The sequence below is a fragment of the Halictus rubicundus genome, chromosome 16, assembly GCF_050948215.1.
Source record: "Halictus rubicundus isolate RS-2024b chromosome 16, iyHalRubi1_principal, whole genome shotgun sequence".
In the NCBI taxonomy this organism is placed as follows: domain Eukaryota; kingdom Metazoa; phylum Arthropoda; class Insecta; order Hymenoptera; family Halictidae; genus Halictus; species Halictus rubicundus.
Window position 1 is genome coordinate 7,541,717 of NC_135164.1, and position 26,201 is coordinate 7,567,917.

At 40.0% G+C, this 26,201-nt stretch overlaps 1 protein-coding gene and 1 long non-coding RNA gene across 3 annotated transcripts; one reads left to right on the forward strand and one right to left on the reverse strand.

Annotated features, from left to right (window-relative positions):
- Nucleotides 1–1,585: 1,585 nt before the first annotated feature.
- Teh4 (tipE homolog 4 phospholipid transfer protein) lies at nt 1,586–19,484 on the forward strand. Of its 2 annotated transcripts, none has more exons than XM_076801937.1 (6): nt 1,586–1,791; nt 6,164–6,462; nt 7,232–7,312; nt 11,670–12,124; nt 16,385–16,682; nt 18,893–19,484. In XM_076801937.1, the coding sequence occupies exons 2-6, from the start codon at nt 6,370–6,372 to the stop codon at nt 19,169–19,171; spliced, it is 1,206 nt and encodes a 401-aa protein (XP_076658052.1). In that variant the 5' UTR covers nt 1,586–1,791; nt 6,164–6,369; the 3' UTR covers nt 19,172–19,484. The 2 variants fall into 2 exon arrangements, with proteins under 2 accessions (XP_076658052.1, XP_076658051.1); XM_076801936.1 differs by having other exon boundaries at nt 1,587–1,791; nt 7,102–7,312.
- A 1,474-nt stretch (nt 19,485–20,958) lies between these two features.
- LOC143362133 (uncharacterized) lies at nt 20,959–21,774 on the reverse strand. The gene is made up of 2 exons (XR_013083595.1): nt 21,599–21,774; nt 20,959–21,280 (listed from the first exon to the last, which is right to left on the reverse strand). It is a non-coding gene; the product is annotated as an uncharacterized LOC143362133 (long non-coding RNA).
- Between the last annotated feature and the right edge of the window lie 4,427 nt (nt 21,775–26,201).

A 26,201-nucleotide genomic window follows, 5' to 3' on the forward strand; every position in this document is an offset into this window, starting at 1 on the left:
CTACAATAGAATAAACAATTTAAAGAAAATTCCAATTCGTCGGCTTCATAAAGAAAATTATTATAGTTACTTTTCACAATTTTTTTAGCGTATGCAGACCACTTTCATAACATCCGTACAGTCAAGTTACATTCTAAACATTTCATCAAAATCGGAAATCAAGCTACATTCTAAATATTTCATCAAAGACGACTGACAAGGGAAGATATGAGAATTTATAAATTTATTATTGTTGGAGATCGGGCATTATGAAAATTCGTGAATAGATAAATTATAAAATGCAACTAACACAATCTACTAATTGTCCTAACTCCTTCACCCTCGGACTCTTGCGAGATCTATGCCGGAGTCATTTCTGACCCACACCGATATTTCATTAGTTTCCTTTCGATATAAGACGATTGCTCGGGACCGGTTTTCGCCGTATATCGGATGAAGATGAAGATGAAGAAGAAGAGGGGACAGGGCATTTTCTTATTTCGGAATAAAAAGCGTTGTCTCATATCGGAATAAAATTGTACATATTGACGGTCGCTCGATCCCCGCCGCGACGGGTCACGAACGACCCTGGCATAGCAAGAGGGCTAAAAGTAACTTCTCGAATCCTCTGGTTGAATTGCGAAAAAACTGATTCGACTGAGAAGAGTGGCCGAATATCGAATTTCGATCACCTTGTTTTTATACAGGAGAAAGCATTTCTCCGAAGGCAGGCACGCGTGCGGCAGCGTTAGTCATCGGATGAAGTCCTTCGCCATTAATCAGATTTCGAGTGTGCAGTCGCGTTTGCCGACTAGCGAACAGTCGTAGCCCGAAGCGGTTCGACTACGTTTCTACATAGGAATAGGGGATACGGTTCGGTCGTCATCTGCCCATAAACGTCACGGTTGTTCAGGGCGCAAGCTCAGTATGGGGGTGCTCGCGAGCCATATACCGGACGGCCAGCCCTGTTTTCAAACAGTCGTCGGGTTTGCGTGGGTGCTTCGGGGCCGTTCGACGCCGTGGAATCGGGCAAACGCTCCTCGATGTCAACGAACCACGAAAAGATACCACACGGGGAAACATGGATGGAAATGAAACCGTGAATATACAGTGAACTTCCATTGACCGTTTCCGTTCGCCGACGCGTGCATTATAAATATTCTAATTTCAAGCGGATCAAGTCGAGTTCGATCAAAACCACACAATTCGATCCAGCAACGACAGCAACAAAAAATAATCGATTTCCTCAGTTCAATTGTACCGAGACTTCGGGATCACTGTTACAACCGTTCGCACTTCGGTATTGCAATTCGTTTTAATCGGTCGCGATCGGAAATCGCGACATCGGTTGCGGCGTGTTCGGTCAAATACAATTCGATCTACCAATGAAAATCGATTGCTCCGATCGAATTATATCGCTGTTGCAAGTGTTCGGTCGTTGGGGTCCGTTTTAATCGGTCGCGTTCGACGAACTGTTGCTCGTTAGTCGCGATCGGAAATCGACATTGTGAACTCGATGAGAAATATAGAATTCGATCTACCGGCGATAAGGAAAATCGATGTCCTCGATTGAATCGTGCCGAGACTTCGTGGTTGTTGTCGCGAGTGTTCGCAGGGCGTTGCGATTCGTTTTAATTAGTCGCGCTCGATGAACTATTATTTATCCGCGTTTAGAAATTCAATTACGAGTTTCGTGTTTGCCGGGCGTGCTACGAGCGAGTTCTTAAAATGAAGGAAAGTGATATTTAAGCAGGCTGGCCTCGATCGAAGACACATCGGAGACATTTAGCGGAACCCTTGATAGCGCTGAAGGTAAAAGTCGCCGATTTTATCGCGGACACGTTCCGCGTTAGTTGTTTAAGCGTTCGCCTCGCATTCTCTGGAGGACGTGTCTGTGCGCGCCTTAGATCGACGATCCAGCAAATTGATATTTACGATCTGACGCCGCGCACTCGATGTTCGATTTACTTATTGCTACACTGTCGATCTACGTGAAAAATAATAGGTGTCTGAGTCGATTGCGCGAAACAGACGTCGAATAAAACTGTATTTCTTCTTTTAATATAAGAATGCGACAGTATTCGTAAATTATTTTATCGTTTCTACAGTTTGGTGTTTCATCTAATCACTTTTACCGTAAAAATTCAATTTTCTCCAACCACAATTTTATATTACTTGTTGGAATTTATTTATAAGAGAAGAATCGGTATAATCTACAAGCCGAGAACCCCCGGGTTGTGTAAATATTTTATGAGATATTCAATTTTTCGGACAATACAATTGCACTTCTAGTGTAATAGTTATCTTACTGTGAAAAAATTATACAGAGTTAATCTGACATTACAAAATGAAGATGTCGTGTTTGCATATAATTATATATGCCCTCGTTTTTCTTACACACTCGAGGGATCTCCACTTTCAGTAATTCGTTTAAAAAAAAATTAAACTGTTGCTGCTCGGTGTTGCCACTTGTGAAGCAAATTCAAATAAAAATTCAAAGTTTGTTATAAACTGTGAATATACAGAGATGTTTACGCACAGTACAAGTTTACCAGTTAATGTTTTTACAATTGCAAGATAAAAGAATCAATGTAATACGTTCGTAATCACCCAATGTTTATGTTATTGTAGATATACTAATTTTTAGGTACTCAACAAAAATTTTAATCGCCAATTAATAACGAAAATTTTTCGTAAAGTAGAAATGTGCGTAATTCCAATGACATAAATTTAGTTTGCACTAAAAATGAATGGGTGAAACACAGAAATGTAAAGAAATTTTGTTTTCGACTGTTGAACATTATTAGAAGGAAACGCTCATTTCCATTTGAATCCGGTTTATTAGAATTGATTTAGGAACTGTTTATTTTGCATAAAAATCCGCGGTCTGGATATGGCCATTGAATACGCGCGTTAACGTGTACTGTTTTGCAGTCCAGCGTAACCTCCTGTTGACATCGACCCATCTAATGACATTAAACTGTTGGCCAATACAAATCAAACGGCGATGTATCGCATCGGCAGAGAACACTTTGTGTGAACATTCAGGAAACATTCAAGAAAGCTCTTAGCGGCGGCCGTGCGTTTAGCAGAGCGTGAAAGTTTCCCCGAATCGATAGGTATTATTCTCGAATGGCCGTTAAGCGATCGTCCCTTACGGTGTAATGGGATTACAAGTATCTAATTGCACGTCATCCGGAGGAGTGCGCCTGTTTACACTGGCACGTCGCCTAATGAAGTTAATACACGTAATTGTCTTAAGTGCATTAAGGCCGACACGCGAATAATATCACTGAAAAAGACGTCGATGGGACAGACGTACGATGACGATCGGGAAACTCGGACTAGAATTTTCCACGCGAAAGAAATGACAGAAATCATCAAGACTCGTCGCTTGTCAAATTCATACGGATTATTGATACGGAGTCATTCGTCAATATGTACAATTTTATTTCGAAATAAGAATATCGTTATCTCCTCTTCTTCTTCTTCTTCTTTATCCGAAATCCGGCGAAAGCCGGTCCCGAGTAATCGTCTTATATCGAAGGAAAACGGTAATGAAATATCGGCGTGGGTCAGAAATGACTCTGGCACAGGTCTAGAACTCGACAGGAGTCTGAACAGTAGAGAAACATAAGTCGGTCAATTTGCAAGACTAAATGAACCTCCCCTAAGTAATAAGCGTCACTGCAATTATTTTTATCAAAATATGAACATCGTAAATTGATTTTATTTTCGTATAACTTTATTATTCAATTAGTGACAGTAACGAAATCTACTGGCCCGTTTTATTTTACCTTCAACCCTCGTTATTTATTTTACAGTTACAGTGATTAGAACTTCTTTGTCTTTCATAATTTCCTATAAAAACAAAAGAAACTTTACATCCATTGTATGTCTGTGTTTTTTCTAATGGCTAAACATTGATAACAGAAACATAGAATTCTATTTCGGCTTAAGGGAGCTTGTAATTTTATTTTTTAAAAGAATTGCAATTTCCGCTATTCCGTCTGAACGAAATGAAGGATCCTTTCCTTCCTTTCTTTAAAAGAATCCTTTGTAAAGAATAATCTGCGCCATCTCATTTGATGTAAAAAAAAAAAAAGGAAGAATAAATCGATATCCGTTATGGTTTCGCAGAAAACAGTCTGTAACTCTTTATACGTCTGATTCTATGTACTGTCAGATTTCGATCGAATTTGTTCTGCACTTGACTCCATCGCTGGTAGTCAACGTAAACAACTGTACGTTCTTGTTCACATTTAACTAGTAAGATAATGACATTTGACGACGCTGTTCCTCGGAAGCGAATCGATAGTTTCTGAAATCTTCGACCGTTCCGCTGAAACGAAATTCACCGGAACGGTGACGCAGATGACCTGAAAAGCCGAGGGTCACGCAGCGGAATCCTTTAACTTCTCGCAGTACTTCGTAATAGTTTATTTTAAAACACTAGTACGCGCTAAAAATACGCCAGGCCCGGTTAGAACTTGCAATTCCTACTTTTGTCGAAGTTTTCTGTGACGCTACGAAATGGTACCGACATTCCGTGACGTCATATTTAAATGGTAAAAAAAACCCGAAAGAGGTCCTTCCCCTATTAACTGCTACTTTTGCTGCACTTTTTGCAGATGTTCATAATTATAATTCATTTTTACTACTTTCGTATATATTCTATGTAAGTGAAATAAGTATTAAACCACCGCTTCGACTGGGTGATCAAATTATAACATTTTATTATCACATTAAAACTGTCAATTATTAAATGAAAGTCCAGCTACACCGAATTCTTACAATTTTTGTATGAAGTATTAATGTTCGAAAATTATAAATGTATCTTTAGCATTTCCATTATTCATTGAAAAATATATTTTCCGTATCGTGACTCTAATAATTTGATCATCTACTGTACGATCCACTGCAATAGAACAGTTTCAAAATACCTGTAATAAAAATTGCGAATTCTAACAATACACAGAGTTGTAAAGGAACAGCCTATGGAAAAAGAAGTAGAAAAATACTCGTTTCCGAGGAATCGTTACAAAGTTGTTAAATGCGAGTAGTTGCACGATGCCTGGAACTGTCGCAGTTCGATGGTCGATTTATTATAGAATCTTCGCGCGATCCCGTTAAAAAAAAAAGAATAGCGGAATATATCTATCAATATCTAGATCACTTCCTGGGTTTAATATCGCGCGTAAAATCTACGTTCTGCGTAAGGAGGAAATCAATGTTTCATATCAGGCCTTTTATAATTCAGCCGCCATCGCTTCATCAAGGACGAACTTTTTTACTTTCAGAGCAGTGACGTGAACTTTGAAGACAAAATGTACGTATTCGAGCAGTATTCATGATGCAGTGGGAATAATCTCGCGCTTCGACGCCCACGTCATCGCGTACAGTTTTGTGTTAGGCGAATCCTCCGAATCGATGGAGTGTAAAGGTTCGCCCGCGAGAGAATTATTTCTGCTCGGTGGATTCGCGAGCGAGACACCTGTTGTAACGTGTATAATAAACTCGTAAAGTCAACCTTGTTGCCAATTTTCCAGGAATTCTATTTGTAACCTAGAATCCAGCGAATCTAGACAATAGAATTTCTTTCTTGTTCCAAGCTTTCGTACTTTCTGAGAAGTTCCTAGCTTCGTTCGAGTATTTACTTATCCACAACTTTACTTATCAATTTATCGAAACAGTAAAGTCTCGATCCAAGCCCAGTCCTCGGGTCCGTGCTGCGACATAGATCGTGTAGGGCTACTATTTAGGCGAACTAAGATCATGTAGCTCCGTCCGGCTTAGACCAAGACTTTACTGTACTTTCAAACGCGTTCATTTCTGGTGAGAATGATCTGTGCTAAAATTAGGGTCTCGCAGATATTGAATAATTGCAGAAGTTCGTGCCCAGGGTTACATTATTACAGGGTTTTTGTATGAAGTACAACATCGTTAAACGTCGTAGAAAATTTGGAGTATTGAAGTGTTAATTTCAGTCGATTTTAATTTATGTGAATAAATTAGCATACATTTTACATAGCCATGCAATTTGTGTTTCTAAAAAAGCAAGGTGGAATTTGCATTGCGTGCATTGATTGAGCTTTTCGGACAATGTAATACCACGTTTCAGGAGACAGAAACTCTTCGCAGAATGTTTTCGAGAGCGCTAATAAAATCGAAATTTTCTTCATAGAATCAACTTTGGATGAAACGGCTTTGGAGGTCGGAGAGTTTGAAGAGGACACAGGCTGAATGAGCAGAAACTCGCTGTTGGATTAGTCCAGTTTCGAAATTGTCGTTGATACAAGGGAAAGAAGGGCAACAGAGGCGATTCCACTGGATATTCGCGATGGGACGGAAGCACAAGCGTCGCCTGATACCGGAACAGGATCGCAGAATATGCGGCAGCATCTGCTTGTGTCAGTTCACCATTGTCATCAGCTGCGTCGCACTGGTTTATCTAAGTGTGGCAATCTACATGCCCTCCCACAGGTTAACGACAAGGCTGTATCGATTAATTTGACCAAGGCCGATAGTAATTAAGTTACGACTCATCCGACCTTTATTTCCTCGGAAATCTATAACTAACCACTCCCCGACCTGTGAACCATTTAATTCCAGCCGTTTCAAAACCTATTGTTACGCGCTGCAGATTCATTTTTGTAAACGATTCGTGTCCGAGGAAAAATTCATTCTTAAGAGGATTGTCCTGGTGGAAACCTTCGAACAAATCAATTTTCTTGCAATTTCGTCGAGAACGTAGTTTCAATTCTAAATCTACGTACAAGATCAGCGGTGTCGCCATTTTTATGAAAAATAATTACAAATATGTCTAGAAATTTCGTCTGCAAAAAGTGTTAGTTTTCTGCCAAACAGATCCCTTAAAAGATATAATAGTACATTGTTTACGGTGAAGTATCATCTCAACCCGTTCGCATGAATTATAATTGGAAATAATTTAAATGACGATTTAATAATGGGCTGGAAATATCTGATGTGAGTTGCGAATGCACTTTCAATGAGACTTTCAATGGTATCCCTTGCCCATTTGTAATATTACTAATTTGAGAAATGAATGCATGGAAACGTCACACAACGAAATATTAATGAAGCCGACGCAATTAATTCCAGAGCCTTTCACGCGGGAATCGAGCCGGATCCGGTCATGTGCCAAACCATCGATACCACCTTAGCTAATAATTGTGGTTGGGCGAGTTGCGGGGAGTGGTGCTTAACGAGAACCACTGGATTCTGCCCGCAGATTCGCGCAACTGTACGAAGAAATGGCACAGACATCGTTTTCCAGAATTGCACGAAATTCAATAGCATATCGTGCCCAAAGGTATGTGTCGATTTTCATTTCTGTTTCATCAGTCGTTGATATACGCTTTAAATTTTCATTTATTTGGCAAATTAAATGGACTTAATGATAGCTTCATTTAATGATTGAGCTGTATGTGAAAGAAGTTCAATACTTTACTCTTAAATACCAATTTTATAAGAAATTCTTGGACTAAACTTTACTTGAAGAAGCCAGAAATTTCTAACTTTTGTTATGTAATCCTGTAGATTTTGGCGAGAAAATGCCGAAAATCCAAGTTTTAATCGTAGAGCATCAGTAGTTCAAAAGTTATGCGTGTGTAAATATGTGGGATTTTCAGCGTTTCGCATGGTAAGGGCGCCGCCATATTGGCATGTGCTCAGATATCGTCCAATCAGCGGAGCCGCGAGAACTGTTTGTGCTGCCACCTAGCGACTCCGAGACGACGCTGATTACATACCAACATGGCGGCGCCCGTACCTGTCAAAATCACTTAAAATCGCTCTATTTTAAACACGCATAACTTTTAAACCAGTGAATTCCTAACATTAAAACTTGGATTCTCTTCATTTTCTCGCCAAAATCTACAGGATTACATAAAGAAGTTCAAAATTTCTGGTTTCCTGACTTAAAGTGTAACCAACTGTTGCACTATATTAATTTCAAAAATGTGTTGAATTATAAATGACATCCTGTCACCTTTGAATAATTTATTGAGAAATTCTCAGCCGTAGATCTTTGATTTTAAAAAGACTAGTAAAATGTTAATTTGTATCTAGAGGATGATATTTGCTAGTTTCAAGCCAACACGAATTTGTTATATTCGCAATAAAAACGGTTCTGGCTATGAAGGGTATTCTAGTATTATTTTCTGCAACATCTTTCGAATTTTCACACCAATATCGATTTCCCCATCGAACGTCGTGCATTTTTTAACTCCGCACGGGAATGTAATGCCTCGGACAGGCAAATGGGTTTCCGGCTGAGTGTATTGCGTTTGCTCCCATCGGTGGAGAAACGCCAGAATGAATTGATCGAAATAACGCTGCAAAGTCTACGTCCCGCAGGGGCGGTGCATAAAAATAAGTTTCGCGGCTCATCGGAAGAATTTGTTAAATGATGGACGCGTCGGATTGCACCGTCAACAGCAATTTTCCATTAGCCGCGGATGAGAATTGATGTTTCTCATCTGTACGTTCGTTCGTTTGTCGGAACGGCGTTCGATCCTCTCCGCGGAACAACGAAACCTTGTTTCAACATCGGACACCTTCGTTGCGTAATTACGAGCGACTTTAAATGCAATGCTGCCGCGGATATTTGGTTTCGCTGCGCTGTTATGTTTTCAATTACAACATCGTAATGCGCGGCGGCGACTTCGAGACTTGGAGTTCGCTTCGGTTCTCAGAATGAGTATTCAGCATCTGGATATTGCCCCCTTTTCCATTTCGGGAAGAGTGTAACCATTAAACTGCGGATCCTATGCATTCACGACATTATACGAATTTAAGAATATTCTCATATTATTTTCTATTTATGAAAGTTATAAAGAGAAGGAATGCATTTGCATTCAAATGCCTTCATATTGTATTTGTATTTTATACTTTGAACAACTGCAGGCTAAAAATTCTGGAAAAGGTCATTGCGTCCTGGTAGGTTTGGTGTTGAAGAAATTGAAAGTGGTTACCTGGATATTGCCATAAGGGTTAAAGAAGAACACTCGCTTCTGGGTGTAAAACTTGGCTAAACCAACTTTGATTGTCCCCAATAACATCGATAAATTGGTTCCACCACGTGGTTAACTATCATTCTTCCGTGATGCCATCAAATTATGGGAAGTATTCATTTCTTTTTCCCGGTATCCATGTCTGGTGATGATACCGGAAAGCACTCAGCGCGGACGGCATCGGAACCGCACGCAGTAACTCTTTTATCGATACTTTTGCATCCATCGAGTGCATTAACCGAGGAGGGTCTACAAAATGCCGGGGTGTCCCGATAAAACGGCTGCACACCCGACGCCTTTTTCCTCTTTTTGGCTCCCTTTCCATTTAATTGGATTTCCCTCGGTTAACGCTGCGTAGCAACCTTCGCCAGGCGATCCACACCGAGGCCAATTGAACACGCAACTCGGCCGCCTTTGAGTCGAACGGTTGATCGACCTTTCTCCAGCTTGGAAACGCTGGAACTCGGGAGAATGACGGTTTCGCGGGAACAATGACGAGTGCAGAATACTTTTCACGAAAGTCGCGACACGCTTGACTGGCCGCACAGTACGGGTGACCAGAGATTTGTGGATTCCATTGTTTCATCTGATCGTTCTTCTCGCAAACACATAAAACTCTCAGTCTATTTATTTTTGACGTGTGACTGTCACTTGAACATGCTGTCGCATAAACTGACAAAGTGAAGTACGTACAAGTTGTCCCATTTGAAGTGTCGCACGCAATTATTTCCCAGACTATAGCTCGTAAAAAATATTTCAAACTTACTTTGTTTTGGGGGGCTTTGCGATTTGTACAATTATTATTATTCTTTTGCTTCGAAAATTAATTTAAACTTGAAATGTATCTATTTTATTTCGAAACTTCGTTCCAAGTTCTGAATAATATTTAAATTTATCACGGACTGTATGAAATGATCCAGGAGATTTTTCTTTCTCCAACGACCATTTGTTACAATGTGCACTCGACACAGAACGTAATTACTTAGAGCCCTCGATTAGGTACGCTTGGGACGTGTCTTACAGACGTTCGATGAAAGTTTTCTTCAATTATAGTAAGCTCTCGCGCACATGGAGAGCGTAAGTGATATTACGGAATTTTCCTAATGTGATGGACATAGCCTGTCGTGCCGGTTACTTTGATGCGGTAACCTCGTTATCTGGTACGTAACGCTGTTCCCCTAATTCGTCATTTTGAATCACTTTCTAATGGCTCGCATGCGCCACGCCTTTCATCGGTCAAAATAGATGTTCTGGTTCATGATAGTACGCGCGACATATTTGGAGATGATAAATACTCCCGGCGTGTATGGAAAAACTTTAACCCTCTGTGCCGGGGTCATTCGTGACCCGTCGCGGTGGGGGTAAGCTCGAGCCACCGTCAATATGTACAATTTTATTCCGATACAAGACGACGCTTCTTCCTCTTCATCCGAAATGCGACGGAAGCCGGTCCCGAGCCATCGCCTTATATCGAAAGAAAACTATAGTGAAATATCGTGGGTCAGAAATGACTCCGGCATAGGCCTACAACTCGCAGGACATTATTTTCGGTATATACCGTTCCTATTGCATTTTTATCTGATACATATGCAATAACATTAGTCATTTTTTACCGAACGTTGACATAATTTCTTCGACAATCCTTTTTATGATTTTATCGAATATTTCCTGCTATTAAAGTCGTCGAAGGAATGCGTTGTGATAATATTGCCATATATAAAATCTTCTGCTAATGGAAGCACCATCTCTGAAATATAACATTTGTCCCTTTCACTGACTCGCAACCGCGGCAAATGGCGTTTCGTTTGTTAGAGGAGCCCTTAGCATGATTCAAACATGTCAGAAGGTAATGAAAGCAATCTAAAAATAACCATCGATCATACGGATTTTCTATCCTGAGGGAGGATAACAGGAGAATACAGAATACTCTCTAGGGAGTGCCCACGAAAATGAAAGCGACGTGTTGCGTGACTTCTATTCGGTTCGAGTTAATAACTCTGGAGCTCTCGAATTTTTGGCAGACGGTACAAATATACACCACTCGATCTCCTAAAATTATTCCACCTTCCATTCGGGCAGGTAAAATATTCGTAAAAATGTTTCATCTGTCAATAAATTGCAGATTTTGTATCATCCTAGCACGCTTCAGTACTGTACACCGAAATCTTCAAAAGTTTTACACGATGTTCGCAATTGAGATATTTTCCAACCTCTTTCACTGTATTTTAGTACATAAAATATCTGAGCAATGTTAAATTAAAATTATCAACCATCTCAACGTGGAGTTAGGGGAGATAAGATTCTTTTATTCGGAATAACTGACACAGCTATTGTGTGCAAGTTGACACAAATATTTCCTTTTCTAAAAGCCAGGTTTAGCAAAGACTTAAGAAAGTGCAAACTGAAAGTTAACTGTTCCTCATCCGTCTCTGCATCATCGATTAAAGTCATTTTAGCTTTCTAATATATCTTGTTCGCTTCTCCTGCTTACTGTGCAAATAATTTACCAATTTTTTCTTAAAAAAAAAAACCTGGCGATTGACCAGTGGATTTTGTTGAAAGCATCCTGACGAGTTGGAGTAATCGGCAATTCGGTGACACGGCGGCCTCCTTTGCCTTTCAAACCCTCCAGGGACGTTTACCTTTTCCTTCTAGGTGAACATGGCTGCTGTGAAGAGGTACAACTGCAACAACGGCAGCGAGTGCAGCGTACTGTCGGGGGTATTCAATTGCAGTCTTGGCCATTGTGCCAACTTGAGCGAGCTGATGCTCTGTCATCACAAAGCCGACGGCATCGTGGTCGACAGCGAGAAGGACAACATGAAGCTGAACGGTTTCTTCAGCTGCCAGAGCTCCCGATGCACGAAGATCAAGAATCCGTTCACCTGCGATCGATATTGCCCGAAAATCTCCACGTCCGAGGTGAACGTGTTTCTCATGCAAGACGATAACGTTATCACCGCGAGGTGCGAACATGGATTAGCATTGAACATGGCCAACGGAAATCTACCTGGAACTAGGCTGACCACACCCGCCAAGATTTGGGACAGCAAGAATAGCAGCATTTTTGCCAGTTGCATGGCCGTCAGCAGGGAAAGAGGAACCGTCAGGTAAAAATTAGAAATCGATTGTTATTTCCGTTTCGTTTTCACCTCGACTTTCGTACGTCACCAAAGTAAAATATTAACACGTGGACTTCCACCAAAGTAATTTATTCAACGCAATAAAAGACTGCTGAAGCTTATCGCAGAAATGACTCTTTGTACACGTTTAGATGGTACAAATCTGAATGAAGTTCGTTTCAAGCGACTGCAACGTGGACAAAATTAATTTTTAATGACGGAGCAAAATGTATACGCAAATTTTCATTCATATATTCGAGGAATTAAGGCCGGTACATTGAAATAAATTCACTAGGTTAAACTATTGCGCAACACCAGCTACATAGTTCCCCCGATACCGAGTAATGACGCGAACCATGCATAGCAGAGATCGCAAACGCAAATCCGTTGCGCGGAGACAGCTCGTTTCAGTGGACTCGACGTCTCAGAACGTAATTAAGATGTATGATGGCAAAGCTAACAACCGTGAATGTACAGGCTGTAAAGGAATGTTCGGCGTTGGCTATCGTAAGCGAATTCTTCATCTTCGGATCAATGAAGATCTGTAAGATCTTTTTGTTACGTCTTATTCTACTACGAGGACAAAAAGTCTTAAAAGAACCATAGGTCAAATATCAACCTAGACAACTATGTTACAGTTTCGATAGTTTGCAAAAAAAAGCTACAATTTGCAACATACGTCGAAAAATTATGGTTCGACCAACCAGCGGTAGATTTTATATGCAAAAATACGTCGATGAAAGTGAATAACACTTTTTCATTTAGAGCTTCGTGTTCGAGGTAATCAATGTCAGAGATCAGGATCACGCGTTCGCACCTGATTATAGTTACATTTTTTACTGTTTGATTCCCTTGATAACAAAACCCTAAATGAAAAGATGTCGTTCTTTCTTATCGACGTATTTTGGCACGTAAACTCTACCCCTAGTCAGTCACGCCATAACTTCGTACGTATACTGCAAATAAAATCAGTTTGTGAAATTATGGCAACTTGAACGTACAATAGTTTTCCGAAAGAAGGGAATATTAAAAGTTGATCCATGGTTCCTTCGAGAGTTTTTACCCTTGCAACAAGTAGAATGCGAGGCAAAAAAAGAAAAGATTTGACCTTGAAATTCAAGGTCAAGGTCAATTTCGCGGCAACTTTGATTTCACAGATCTCCATCGATTCGGAGGTGTATAATACGCCTACGATGGCCAAGACCAAGCAATTCTTTACACCCTGCGCGCACACACACACACGTGTACAGATATGTACACGTACCATTGACCTGAATAGGCCTCGCGGCGATCCGTACGATCTAGACGATCTAGAAGGAACGGACAAGAGTTCAACGCTCTCAGTCGTATGCCGGGCACTTCACCGTAATATTTTTCTTCCTTTCGATCCGAGCGATTGTTAGGTTTCGCGAAAAGCGAGCTCCGAGACACGAAGCGACGGCACACAAAGGACTCGCGGAAGAAACCACCACGAAATTCCGGGTCGATCGTGCGATCCCTCGCGAAACCACGCCATTCACCATTCTGCTTCGCTGTCTTTGCCGTTAAAGGGAAATCCCTCGAGAACCTATGAGCGTGAACCGCCGAAACGGAAACGGATTACGTCATAAGCATGTTCAGCCGATTCTGTTTGCCTGGAATCGTATTGAATTTCACGCGCCGGCCGGCGTCAATAGAATTCATCGTCGGAAAATATTTCCGAGGATCGATAGACGCGAAATGCTCGAACAAAGTCCGGAATCCTTTTTGCCCTCTTGAGGGGAACGGTCCCCACCACGTCGATCTCTTCGATCGAAGGTGACGTGCCTCTTCTGTCCGCCGATTCCCCCATTTGGCTGCTGAAGAAAGATTCATGGAGTAGAAATTAATTTGCTCGGCGGGGGGATCGGCCGACTGACAATGAGAGAGAGTTCACGTTTCCCGCGGCGAGGAAGAAATGGCATGGGAACGTGCACGGAGTGGGAGTTACTTTCCTGAGCGGGGGAAGCTGCAAAGTTCGAGTAAGCGGCAGAAATGGAGAAGAAGTGCTATTTTTGTTTTCGCAGATCTATTGCTTATAACAAAATACGCAACTTTGCCATTTGAACCATCCCTCTGGCTCTAATAGTTTCCGAGATATTCGACCCCCGACTTTGAGGGCTGTTTTCACCCCTTCAATGGGGACGATGGACGATACAAAAGAATATCTGACGAATAGTTTTCGAAGAACTATCTTTTCCCAAAGTTTCAATCGAAATCGGCGCGTATTGCTTCGGTTTATTCCCTTGTCAGAAGCGTTCGAGTCTTCGATCTGTTTACCAAGGTTTTCTTACTCATTGTCAGTACGGTATGAATTATACAGCGTGCGGCCGAATAGCATGTACAAGCGGGCACGAGGTGATTCCTTATGAAAAAATGAGGGAAACATATAGAATAAAATTTTTTCGTCCGCAGCTTCGTTTTCGAGAAAATCGAATTTGAAAATGCAGCGAATACGTGTGCTGTTAGATAGGAATGGTCCGCCGCGTCTGATCATGATCAGCCAATTCTACTTCCTGCATGTACTGAAGCACACGAAAGACGGATTTTTATACTGAATTTTTACGAAAACGAGCTGTCGAACGAGAAAATGCTATTCCTTTCTCCGATTCGTTCTTACACGCAGAATCGCCTACTTGTGATTCGGCAGCACCCTGTATAAAGTGTTCTATGTGTCATACGAATGTTGACTGTGTTTTTTAACACCCTGTACAGAGTAGGAAATCATTTTTGGTACGTGTCTAAATTTAATTGTGAGTGAGTTGATCATGAAGAAACTTGGCAAATAGTACTTGGATGTCTATCAGTACTGTGTCTGATCATTCCTCGATATTTCTACTTATAGTATGAAGAATGGTAAACAAGTACTAGAAGAATACGGTTTAATTAGTGTCGATTTCATGTTCTGATCACTAATAGAAATTCTTAAGAAAAATATATTAATCCACAGTATTGTTGACACTTATGAACAATAAAAAATGAACAGATATTAAAAATTTCACCAAGTAAACTGGGTTTCTACGTTAATTGGATTCTTACGCGCCGTATCCAGTATCAATTGCTTCTTATCAGGGACACGTGACATTTTCGCATATTCCCTTTCTTACGAGCCTAGAAGACACCGATAAGGGTATTTCCATGGCAACCATTGATCCTGTGGCACTGCCCGATCCACCCGAACGCCACGTTTTTCTGACTCGTGTGTTTCCTGTGCGTTTCTTTCATTTCGATGGCTCGTCCGTCAGCTTTCTCATTTTCACGAATGATTTACTAAGCCGCAACAGAAACGCTCGTGACGAGCGGAACTAAACAAGAAAGTATAGTGATTACGCGACCCACTGGCAGTCAATCCTACGTATTCAATCTTTCACAGGTAGGACCATCTCGGTTGGAACCTTCTTCGCGACAATCACGAATTATACCGAATATACCATGCCCTGACTGTCACGGTTCGTTTTCTGCAAACACATTGTTGCAATCAAAGATATTTTACAGAAAATGTAAAGTTTGTACACAGGGTGTCCACCTAACTCGACCAACTTGATCGCCTCTCTTATTATTGACAATAGAAACAAATGCCAGAAGATTACACGACTGGGTCCGAAGGGACAAACATTAGGGTAGACAACAACTTCTTCTGAAGGACATATTTTTCGAGATCTCAGGATCATCGAGGAAAAATGAGGAAAAGACGAAAACAATTCGCAGAAGATGCAAGATACCTCTTTGTAAAACGTGTCTTGCGAACAATCATATAGAATATGAAATCACGTTTATAACAAAAATATTACAAATTGATTCGTTGACAAGTTAATTCGCAGCCCTTTGTTCTTGAATGTATTAGCTGCTCGCGATCAACTAAAATAGATTCTACTCTTCAGAATAACGAAGTTCCGAATTAATATATTCCGTTAATAAATTCTTATAATGAGAAGGTGTGTATGGCACACTGAGAAAGATGAAGTGGGACACGTACGTTCTACAAGAAAGAACGATTGGGACGGTTACGTTTCCGTTTGAAATATTAACACAGGAGTTTCAGATTCGATGTACACCCCCAGATAGATGGTATCGATTTCTAAAAGAAAAAGAAAGAACACCCAAATAGAAAACCTTGGGTCGAGAAGGTCGGAAACGACGTATCGTGTATTGTTGAAATAACAGAACCGTAAACAGAGAGATATCCGCAGAGGTCGTTTCGTAAAGTCCATTCTGTTTTCCTTTTCGCAGGGCAGAGGACTGTGTGAATGGCACTTTGCTCAAGGAAATCCCGGTCCCAGAGCCGCACATCAACTTTACGAGCTTTCTGAATATATACGAGAAGAGCTTGCAGTATCCCTTCGATACTACGAACGTCTACATGCCGGCTCAACGATCGCTCACGATCTACAATAGTTCCCGTCTCTACATCAACCTGGAGGGCTGCGTGAACACGCTCAAGGGCGAATGTAAAGATTTTCTTACTAGCCACGGCCGGGATGGCGACAACCAGACAGCACAGAGTAGATACCCCTGTTACTATAATAAGGTACGTATATTTAATAGGGGAAAATATTTCAAGAAAACTTTTTCATCTTTCAACCCTGAGACGTGCGTTTGTTTCACTTTCAACCCCGTGCCATCTCATTCTTCTTCGCGCGGCAGGGTCAATTTCTCAGAAGCTATACTCGCTGACATTGACCGAGAATGCAGCATAATACATCTCTACGGAGAATTTTTCCCTTCCAGTTATTTCATTATTATTAGACTGCGGCTTTGCATGCGAATTTTTACATTTATACAGGGTGACCGTTGACTGGTGGTACAACCGTAAAGGGAGTGGTTTCTGCGTAAAATAATAAGTCGAAAACGTAGAATAAAATTTGTTCGTGCGAGGCTTTGTTTTCGAGAAAATCGAATTTGAAAATGCGCGCTATTGAAGAGGAATTGTCTGACGCGTCTGGTCATGACCGACCGATTCTACTTCCTGCAAATTGCTAAGCACGCGAACTAGACGGACTTTCAAAATCGATTTTCTCGGAAATAAAGCCTCGTGTGAAAAAATTGTACTTTTGTTTTCGATGTATTTTTTATGCGAAATACATCGTACCACCAGTTACCGATCATCTTGTATTTAAAAATGACTAAGAGTTTTATACTATTTCAAAGGGAAAAATTTCATTGTAATTTTTCAGACATTTTCGTATGTCGGGTTTAGGCGATCAAAAATAATTTGAGTGCACAGTATCCACAGTTTAAGTATTACCCTAACGTCTGACATTCAATGATGATGATGAACGATGATTAAAACTTAATATTCTATTTTCAATCAGCATGGGAGGCATATGTATGTGTATTTCTAGTGGTGCTTAAAACATTCACACAATTAATTACAGGTCACTTGAACATCAAATTCATAACACTCCAGCGTATTATTTCGCAGTGCATACACGTTCGGTTTATAATTATCCACCTAGCAAGTGGATGCACACGCTACTTCAAATGCACTCATGACACGGTTGCACGTGAAACGCGAATTATAATTTACTGGGTATACCCTTGCACGATAATTTTATACCGAAGATGAAAGGAACGTTTGTCCATTACTAGTATTAAATGTTTTTCATAATTCTGTTTACTTATTTCATCTGGGACACATTATTCAATGATGATTAAACCCTTACGATGTGGTGTTAAACCAAACAGACAAATTTTGACCAATTTAGCATTAAATGACCCCATTTCATGTGCAATTCTAAATCATATAAAAACCATTATGCCAGTGACTTTCAGGTGGTTTTATAATTTTGTGTTTATGCTATTAGTATAATGAAGTTACGCGTGCTGTTGAATCGACTGATGCGTCTGATCATGACCGACCAATTCCACTTCTTGCGAATGCTAGGTCAAAACAACTCCTCGCGTGAAAAAATTCGAATTTTAAATAAACAGAATAGAATACAATTTATTTTAAATAAATAGAAATTAAAAATTACAAGAAACGTAATTTGCACAGTAGTCAGTTCTTTGGACAGCTCTGATCTACATCGCAGTTTCACAGCACTTTTGCCATTTTCAATTATTAGTAGCTCATTGCAACCTTAATCGATTCTGATGAAACAGCATGTATATAACTAACTTAGTCCTACAAAAGGTATATTTTAAATTTTCATTATAGGCACAGATAAGAAAGTTAAAAATCGAAACCTTCACTTTTTTCTTCGGAATTTTGACGAATGGTAATTTTTAAATCATTTCTTTCATATACATTACCCGATAAACTAATCATTCTAACATCTCAAACAACACCCAAGTGGTTTGTAATTAACCCTTAGCACTCAAATGGCGACTGTAAGGCGACACTAAAAATTGCTGTACCATTATCCAAAATATTTTTATTAAGTTTGTTTGTATTCAATAAATTACTAAAGATTTCAGTATTGTACGAGTAAATTGCACAATCTTCGTACCTATAACATGAACAAAAAATATATATATAGAGAAGGGAAATATTCTAGGTCGGAAGAAATGTTTCGTTTTGGAGTTCAAACAGCTTCGAGTGCAAAGGGTTAAATATGTTATTAGTTTTTAATCGGGGTCCACCTAATTTTGCCCCCGACCGTGGGTACATCTAGTTTTGAGGTATATCGAGACGTGACAATTGTTTAATTGATTCCACCTAATTTATAGACACGGCCAGCTGTGCGCCGCGCCGGCATAATTCGTTTCTGACCCGTCGCACGACCGGAATTGTTCCAGAACAACTCGTACTTCGTCGTGGCACGTTTCGACCTGAACAAGACGCGAACGGAATTGCTGATCGCGGTGATCGTGCCGTCCGGGCTGTTCGTGATGAGCCTGACGACCCTGGTGATCATAACTCGATCGGTGCAGGTCGGCGACGACGCGAAAATGCGTTGCCGTTACTGCGTCGACAAGCAGCAGGTGGAGGGCGAGGACGAAGGTTTGGTCGAGGCGACGCCGTCCTCTTCCCAAGGTCACATGAACGAGAACGAGATCAAGAGTATGGAGCTTTAGCAGTCTAAGCCACCCGGGACGAGCAGCGTGCTTCGATACGAGAGGGTGCCATTGATCGACACCGACGAAGCTGAGGACTCGTTTTAAGGGGGCCATTCGACCGACGCGACGCGACGCGACGCGACGCTACGTTCCGTTCCGTCTCGATTAAAATTACAGTGAATTTGATCGATGCCTGCCGAGCGAACGTTCGCGCGTACCTTCCACGCTGTTTTCATCGCGACCACTATGACGATCACGACCAGTGACGCACCGGGAAATCGATGCAGAGATATCGAATGTCAAGTGTGGGCGGCGTTGCTTCCGACGCCGGTAAATTAATCGAATGTTGTTTCAGCGACACCCTCTGCTTAACCCCTTGCCTTAAAATGACCTATCCAACACGTTGCGGACTTCGGACACCAAAATTGATTATTTTTAACTCGCGAAAGAACGCCATTTCAAGCAGAATAACTTTTTAAAAATTGAGGGACCTTGTTTTAATCGATTAGAGGCATCGGTTCACTGAACGAAAAAAAGATTTCGAAAATATTGCAATTGATAGGAATTACGTGAGGAAATAGAAATGGCACTTTTTAACACTTTTCTGTTTGAGCTTGCAATGAAAATTTAAACGCTTATGTAGATCTCCGTTAGTTACACACATGCTGAAAATTTCATCGAAATCGGTTAACACAGAACCGAAGAAAAAATCAGTTCGTTTGATCCAATTTTGGAAAAGTTATTCTGTTTCAGAGGGCGTTCGAGTACTTACGAGAGCGACTGTACGTAATAACTAGACTGCGGATCTTTACGCAAAATAAAAAATATTTACATTGATTGCAAGACACGGGAAATAAAAATTATTTCATTAAGCTGAAACCAATACGCTGCTGCCCTTAAATCTTGTTAGTATGTCCACTATGCTTTAAATTGTGATTACCCATTTGCATAAAATCCGCAGTCTGGTGATAACAGTCTAATCAATTTACACTTGACTCTGAAACAGCGCAAGCTACTTCGTTTGTCATCGATGCGTAATTAGATCGTCGGACGTACCGGAATAGCACGCCTACGTTTTAGTCTGAAACCTTGGAACGAAATTCTAAGGCAAGGGGTTATGGCTTTTCACTTTGGATGACGATTCGTCCACAATGGATTATGTTAGGATTATTTTCACCTGTGTTTCACACAGAATGATCAAGTGTAGTGAAACAGCAGTGAGAAGTCTAAACACATTCGAACAAATGAGCGGTGTTCATAGTGATCGTTCAGTTTCGATGCTCCGTTTCGATGTACCTATACATATTTGCGGCAGGGAAGTTGGAAAATCTCATTTTTATTTGAAGACTCAGCGAATCGAATGCAATCATCCAAAGTGAAGAAGCGTAAATTCGCCCTTACTCGCGAGAACTGCACGAAGCCTGGACGAGGCTGAGCATGGCGATGACTCTGCGGATCGAGGAGCCTCGAGAACTTTCGATAGGGATCCATAAAGATCGGAATCACCGGGGCAATGAAGCTTCCCAGTGTGGACGGCGCGAGACGAAAGCGTTTTCTGATAAATAGCCTGTTTACTTGGGTGAGCCGCACGGATCGGTGCATCGAGGAGTCTTGTGAACTCTAAGGTAGAGAGATTCATTGAGATTCGAGTCCCCGGAGCTCCGCTGCTCGCCATTGTCGATCAGACGGAAACGTTTTCTGAATTATGATCGTACCTTTCCGGTAAGCCGGCAGCTTACCGTTGAAACTGTTTTCGTTTCGTGAGCGTTCATGCCTTTCGATTGTGTTACGCGAACGTGCGTATACACTGGAGCTCGTGGAACCGTTCAGTTCACGATTGGGAATGATTTCTCAACCTTTTGACAATGATGGCAACCGTTGCTACCCTCGATTTAACCTCGGTCGATGCCTGATATACTTTGACCCCAGTTTCCGAGGATTCGTGGGCGGCTTCTATTACTCGGCCTAAGTCGGACAAATCCAAGGATATCTTCTCGAAATTCTGTCGCGTATATCACTTCAGTGTCCTCCCTGTATTTTAGAAGAATAAGGACGCGATTATTTAGAAACTGCTTTGGGGAACTCTGTCTAGTTTCGAATCTGAAACCGTACATGATCGCTAGGAATCTTTTCTGAGAAAATTAATGAACTTTTCCTAACGAGAAATGAAAGATCGAAGAAATCAAAGACGTTTTATTTGGTAGATGGTCGAACAATTTTCTTGAATGCAAACTTTCTTTTTTGATTCCATTTTCGTGTTGAACGGCAGACATTTTGGAAAACAATAATTTTTTTTCAAAAACCTTACTGCTCCAAATTATATATTAACAGAATCTTCAATTTTCCGTTTCTGATGATCCATAAATAATTTCTCGCAAAGAAATTGATAACCTGACATTTTTAATAATTTTCCTAGAAAAAATTAGACTACAAGTTGTAGAATACATGCAACTTCAATTAAAATGCTCGTTTGAGAAAGTAGTACAGTAATTTTTTAACAAGAAAATCCTAAAAATCACATGTCTTTTGGATCATTGACTAGACATGGTACCTTAAAGTATAATGTTGCTGTAAATGTACTTATTGTTGTTTGTTACTCTGCTGACAAATAACACAGAAGAGTCTGGTGTCCTTCAGGTTCGGATTTAGTCTGATGGGGAAACAAACGTGTATCGACGAGTTATGTTCCAAAGTATGTTTAAAAAGTTGCATAGCGGTACAAATTAGCCGTCAAAAACATCTACACTCCGAGAATTAGGATGTTCAAAATATTACGAGCTCAAATGGATGCAGAGATGCATTTCTTAATTTTTCAGCAACATCAATTTTGCGAGAATAATGATATAACTGCATCTTCAGAGGTCATGAACGTTGATTGCAACAGCATTACTGTTAAACGGAGCTTTTAATCAAATAAATATAGTAATGTCTTGAAATATGTGCAAGGGAGTTGCTCGATATTTGTCACATGACACGGGATTAGATATATCGACGAGACAATATTAATTCAGTAACAAAATCTCCTTCTTCATAATTATTTCTTCATGTAAATATGCTTGTCACATTTTTCTGATTAAAACGAGATCAAACACGATACACTTCAGATCATATTTACCCGTTTAATTGACGGTTCAGTAATTTTCAGGACAAAGTGTAATCGCTCAACTTTAAACACGCATAACTTTCGAACCAGTGAATTCCTCGCCTTAAAACTTCGATTTTTGGCATTGTCTCGTCAAAGTGTACAGGATTACATAGTAAAAAGTTAAAAATTTCTGGGTTGTCAAGGTGAAGTTCAGCCAAAAGTGTTATCGCGTTTCGTGTACTCGCTATCCTTTCCTACGTTCGAACCTAACAGGAAGAGATCAAAGCAATAGTGCTTAATAAATCTTATTTCGATGCAGAACTTTTTCCATATGTCAAGACATTATTGTAGATCGTGGTTACGAATGATTCACAAGCCTTTTTTAAACTGTTTTCGGTGAATACGTGCCTTAAGAGACACAGACGAGTTGCACTGAAAGATAAGTTACGGGAAGAAGACTGATTTTTCGGTGGCCATAAGCGTCTCTCACAGTCGAAATCTAACGACTACTGGATCCTATACATCATTCGGTAATCGAGTTTGTCGTCATGCACCTTCTGTAAGAACGCACAACAATTGTGTTCGAACTTGATACTTTAGTAATCATCGTAGTGATCATTTCGCTCGAACAAATGAAACACGCAGAAACATTTCTTAGCTAGCATAGTAATGCTTACAACGTTCGGTAAGTGTTGAGGATAGAATGGAGATTTCGATAGATCTCAGACGGTCTTCCGGAAGAAAGAAAATGGCCACGCGAGAAGTCGAAGCATTTCAAACGATTCCCGCCGACGGGGCCAACGTAATTAGAAACGTATCCATGAGCATTCCACTATCTTCTCAACGAAATCCTATTTGAAAATTCAATTGTCTCTTCCTACTTCAACGGTTGACAAATATAACACTTCGTACGTTCTTGATTATCATCGAAGCAAAGATTCACGTTTCAAAGGAGTAGTGGATTGTTCATCGGTACGGTATATAATTTACAGATAAATATTTAGGTACGTATATACTTACGTAGTTCGCATAATCACCGATGCCTTCAACTATTTTACCACTCTATCGAAAGAAAAAACGACAAAGTTCGATCGATGTAACAAAATCACCTTCAAAATCTCCCCTTACTTTTTCTGTAAAAAGATCCTAATACTATTCGTAAGACAACCGAGAAGACTTACTTTTAATAATCAGACCCGAGTGCAACGCTAATCAGGAAGACAAGGTATCAGTTACATTTTTACCGTTACACGAACTTTACAGAAAATATACAATTTCTTACCACTGAGAGATGTAGTCTACGAGTATTTTCTACATTACGTGTGTACTTTTCATAACGCGACGGAGAGATTAGAGCAGACGTAGCACCGATTTGAGCAACATCAAAAAACCATTTACTCGTTGGTTGTAAACAATGTATTGTTTATACCCGGGCAACTTGCGGCTCGCGAGCCACAGACGACTCCCCTCCCTACTCCTGGTTCCTCCCCACCTAACTCCTGTGGAGCGTAGATGCGCACGCATATGTACACAGTCACGTGACGCGAAACAAGGTAGGGGAAACGTGAAACAGTTGATGGTGGGGGAACCGGTGCACCGGTAGTGGGAGTCGTCAAGCGGCAGCGGGGAAGAAGTTGCACGGGCCTGGTCAAACGTACGGAGAACGTTATCGCGATGCTTTCGATGTACAAAATAGATTAGATACGTCGTTAATATTGTAATAATAGAATTATGGTAAGTATTTAACGAGAACCGATCTCCCGTAGGATGATCCCGAGTTTCGACCGTCAACGAACATACGTTTGTCGTGTTTCACGTTCATGTGAACTTCACTTTGTCGTGAAGTGCGGTGTCGAGTATAGCAACTATAGCGTAAGGGCTAAATACGTGTATAGCACTGTTTCATCTACATTTCATCGAGCCCTACGACTGCCTACATATAAAAGTGTTTGTTACATAATAATGAGTAACCCTACCAATTCATTTGTATGAAAATGTGGAGTACGACGAAATCAAAATATTGACAAACATTAATGAACATTGATTCTACCACAGTCTAGAATTTTTGTAAAAACAGAATAGATAATTTTTTGTACATGACAACTAGAAAATATATATGGAGAAACAGAGTAATTGAAAATAAAAATATTAAAAATAAAATCAATTTCTGCTTCTTCTCTTGTTCACGACTCAACGACAGCACGACGCTGACGCTACTTTCTTTGATCGGTACGTGTTTTTCGTTAATAACTCGAAAACAAAACGCTCCAGCGCAAACACAAAATGGTGCTTTCAGGGTTCTCGTAAATTTTTGGGACAGCCTGTGTATCGATAAACGGAATAATTGAAACTGTTACCAGTGGAAAATGATTACTGTTGTCCCGTTTCGTTTTTATCGTAAGTACATGTTATCTGTACAATTGCTTGGTAGTGAAGTTCAAGCAAACTGGGTGTAAATATGAAATGTAAATTAACTAGATTAAGAGACGAAAGCCTTACTGTGAACATGTGTACGCGCGTTATAGCCACCACTGAAAAGTATATGCTTCAAGTAATGTAACGACAATTAAATGATAAATCGAAACATAGTTAATAGCTAACGTGCGCAGCAATGTTCGGTGCTCGATTTGATGACGGAACATCTCTGTGCCAATTTCTATGTTATAGAAACATTCAAGCAGGTCGTTGTAATCGAATGAAATAATCGTAGCTGGTTGATGTAAGGTGATGTAAAAAGTAGCATGACATTTTTCTAAACGCATCAAACGATTATCCAAAACGTGTCGTATCCTATTGGCGATCACCTGTTGATTTCATTCGACGTTGTGTTATTTGTTGCTAATTGGAGATAAAGCAAATGTGCTTGTCAGGCACCAAATGAAAATCGATGTACAAAAAAAAAAACCGGTTTCAAACGTGTTAAATGTTAATTTTGGGTTAAACTTTCCTCGCAAGTATCGTAAACGCTAAGGACAAAAAACCTTCAAACTCATCATGCTGTATGTGCATTCTTCCGCTTATGCTAATAAACGATAAATTGTAGCCTTCGTCGATGAACTCGTGTTTTTGAATGGTGTAACTTTCTCGCTACAGAATTATACGAATCACGATCTCACTGTTCTAACGTTTCAAGGAAGATAGAAATCTCCATTGAAACGTTATACACGAGAAAAAACGTGTTACTGTAAGGGCCAAATGAATAGTATACAAATTTATAAATAGTACAGAATATAAAGAAGACAATTTTTGAAAGTATTCGAATTAAACAGAGAAGGGGTTTACTAAACTGAAATATCGGAACCAAATTTACTACGTGTCCACTTGAGAGTGCAATAGTTCATTGTAAATTATAATATCAAAAGATATCTCATCGAAAATTTGTATGTTCTAGAATGACTCATAAATTTATATCGATTAGGTTATACTACGTGTCCATTTAAAATTAAAATCCGGCGAAGTATGTTCGTAAGAATGAAAGTGATAACTAATCTAGAGAACGGCAGTGTTAAAAAATAATAACAAAGATATACACTTAAGTGTACTTGTTTCATATGAAGATCGGTACTTATACGAATGAATGTATATTTATGTTGTAATTTAACATAACTGTTCATGTTATTTGTCATCTGGATATGTTTGTAAGAATATCTATGTGTACCAATTAACACAACTTACAGGTGTCATTTATAATAAAATAATTGTTTAACAGCCCAGTGTTTCCTACAATTTTGTGTAATGTACTTCCAAAATCCACCGATATTTCTCATAATTCACAAAAATCACTTTTACATTTATTTCACAGTGAAATAAAATTCTACCATCTCTGTAGTATGATAGCAATGATTGGAATGTATTTCTCAAAAAGTGTTATTTATATTTTTCTTTTTTTATTTATATTTTTCAATGTATATAAGATCCCGTTGTATATATGTTAATCTCTGCAAATGTTGTTTGCACTTTTTC

Bases quoted from the DNA above. Each gene is read 5' to 3' on its own strand.
- Teh4 (XM_076801936.1), top strand. From the start codon at position 6,320: ATGGGACGGAAGCACAAGCGTCGCCTGATACCGGAACAGGATCGCAGA. The intron at 7,313-11,669 runs GTATGTGTCGAT...TTTTCCTTCTAG, and splicing joins ATAGCATATCGTGCCCAAAG to GTGAACATGGCTGCTGTGAA. The intron at 16,683-18,892 runs GTACGTATATTT...GAATTGTTCCAG, and splicing joins ACCCCTGTTACTATAATAAG to AACAACTCGTACTTCGTCGT.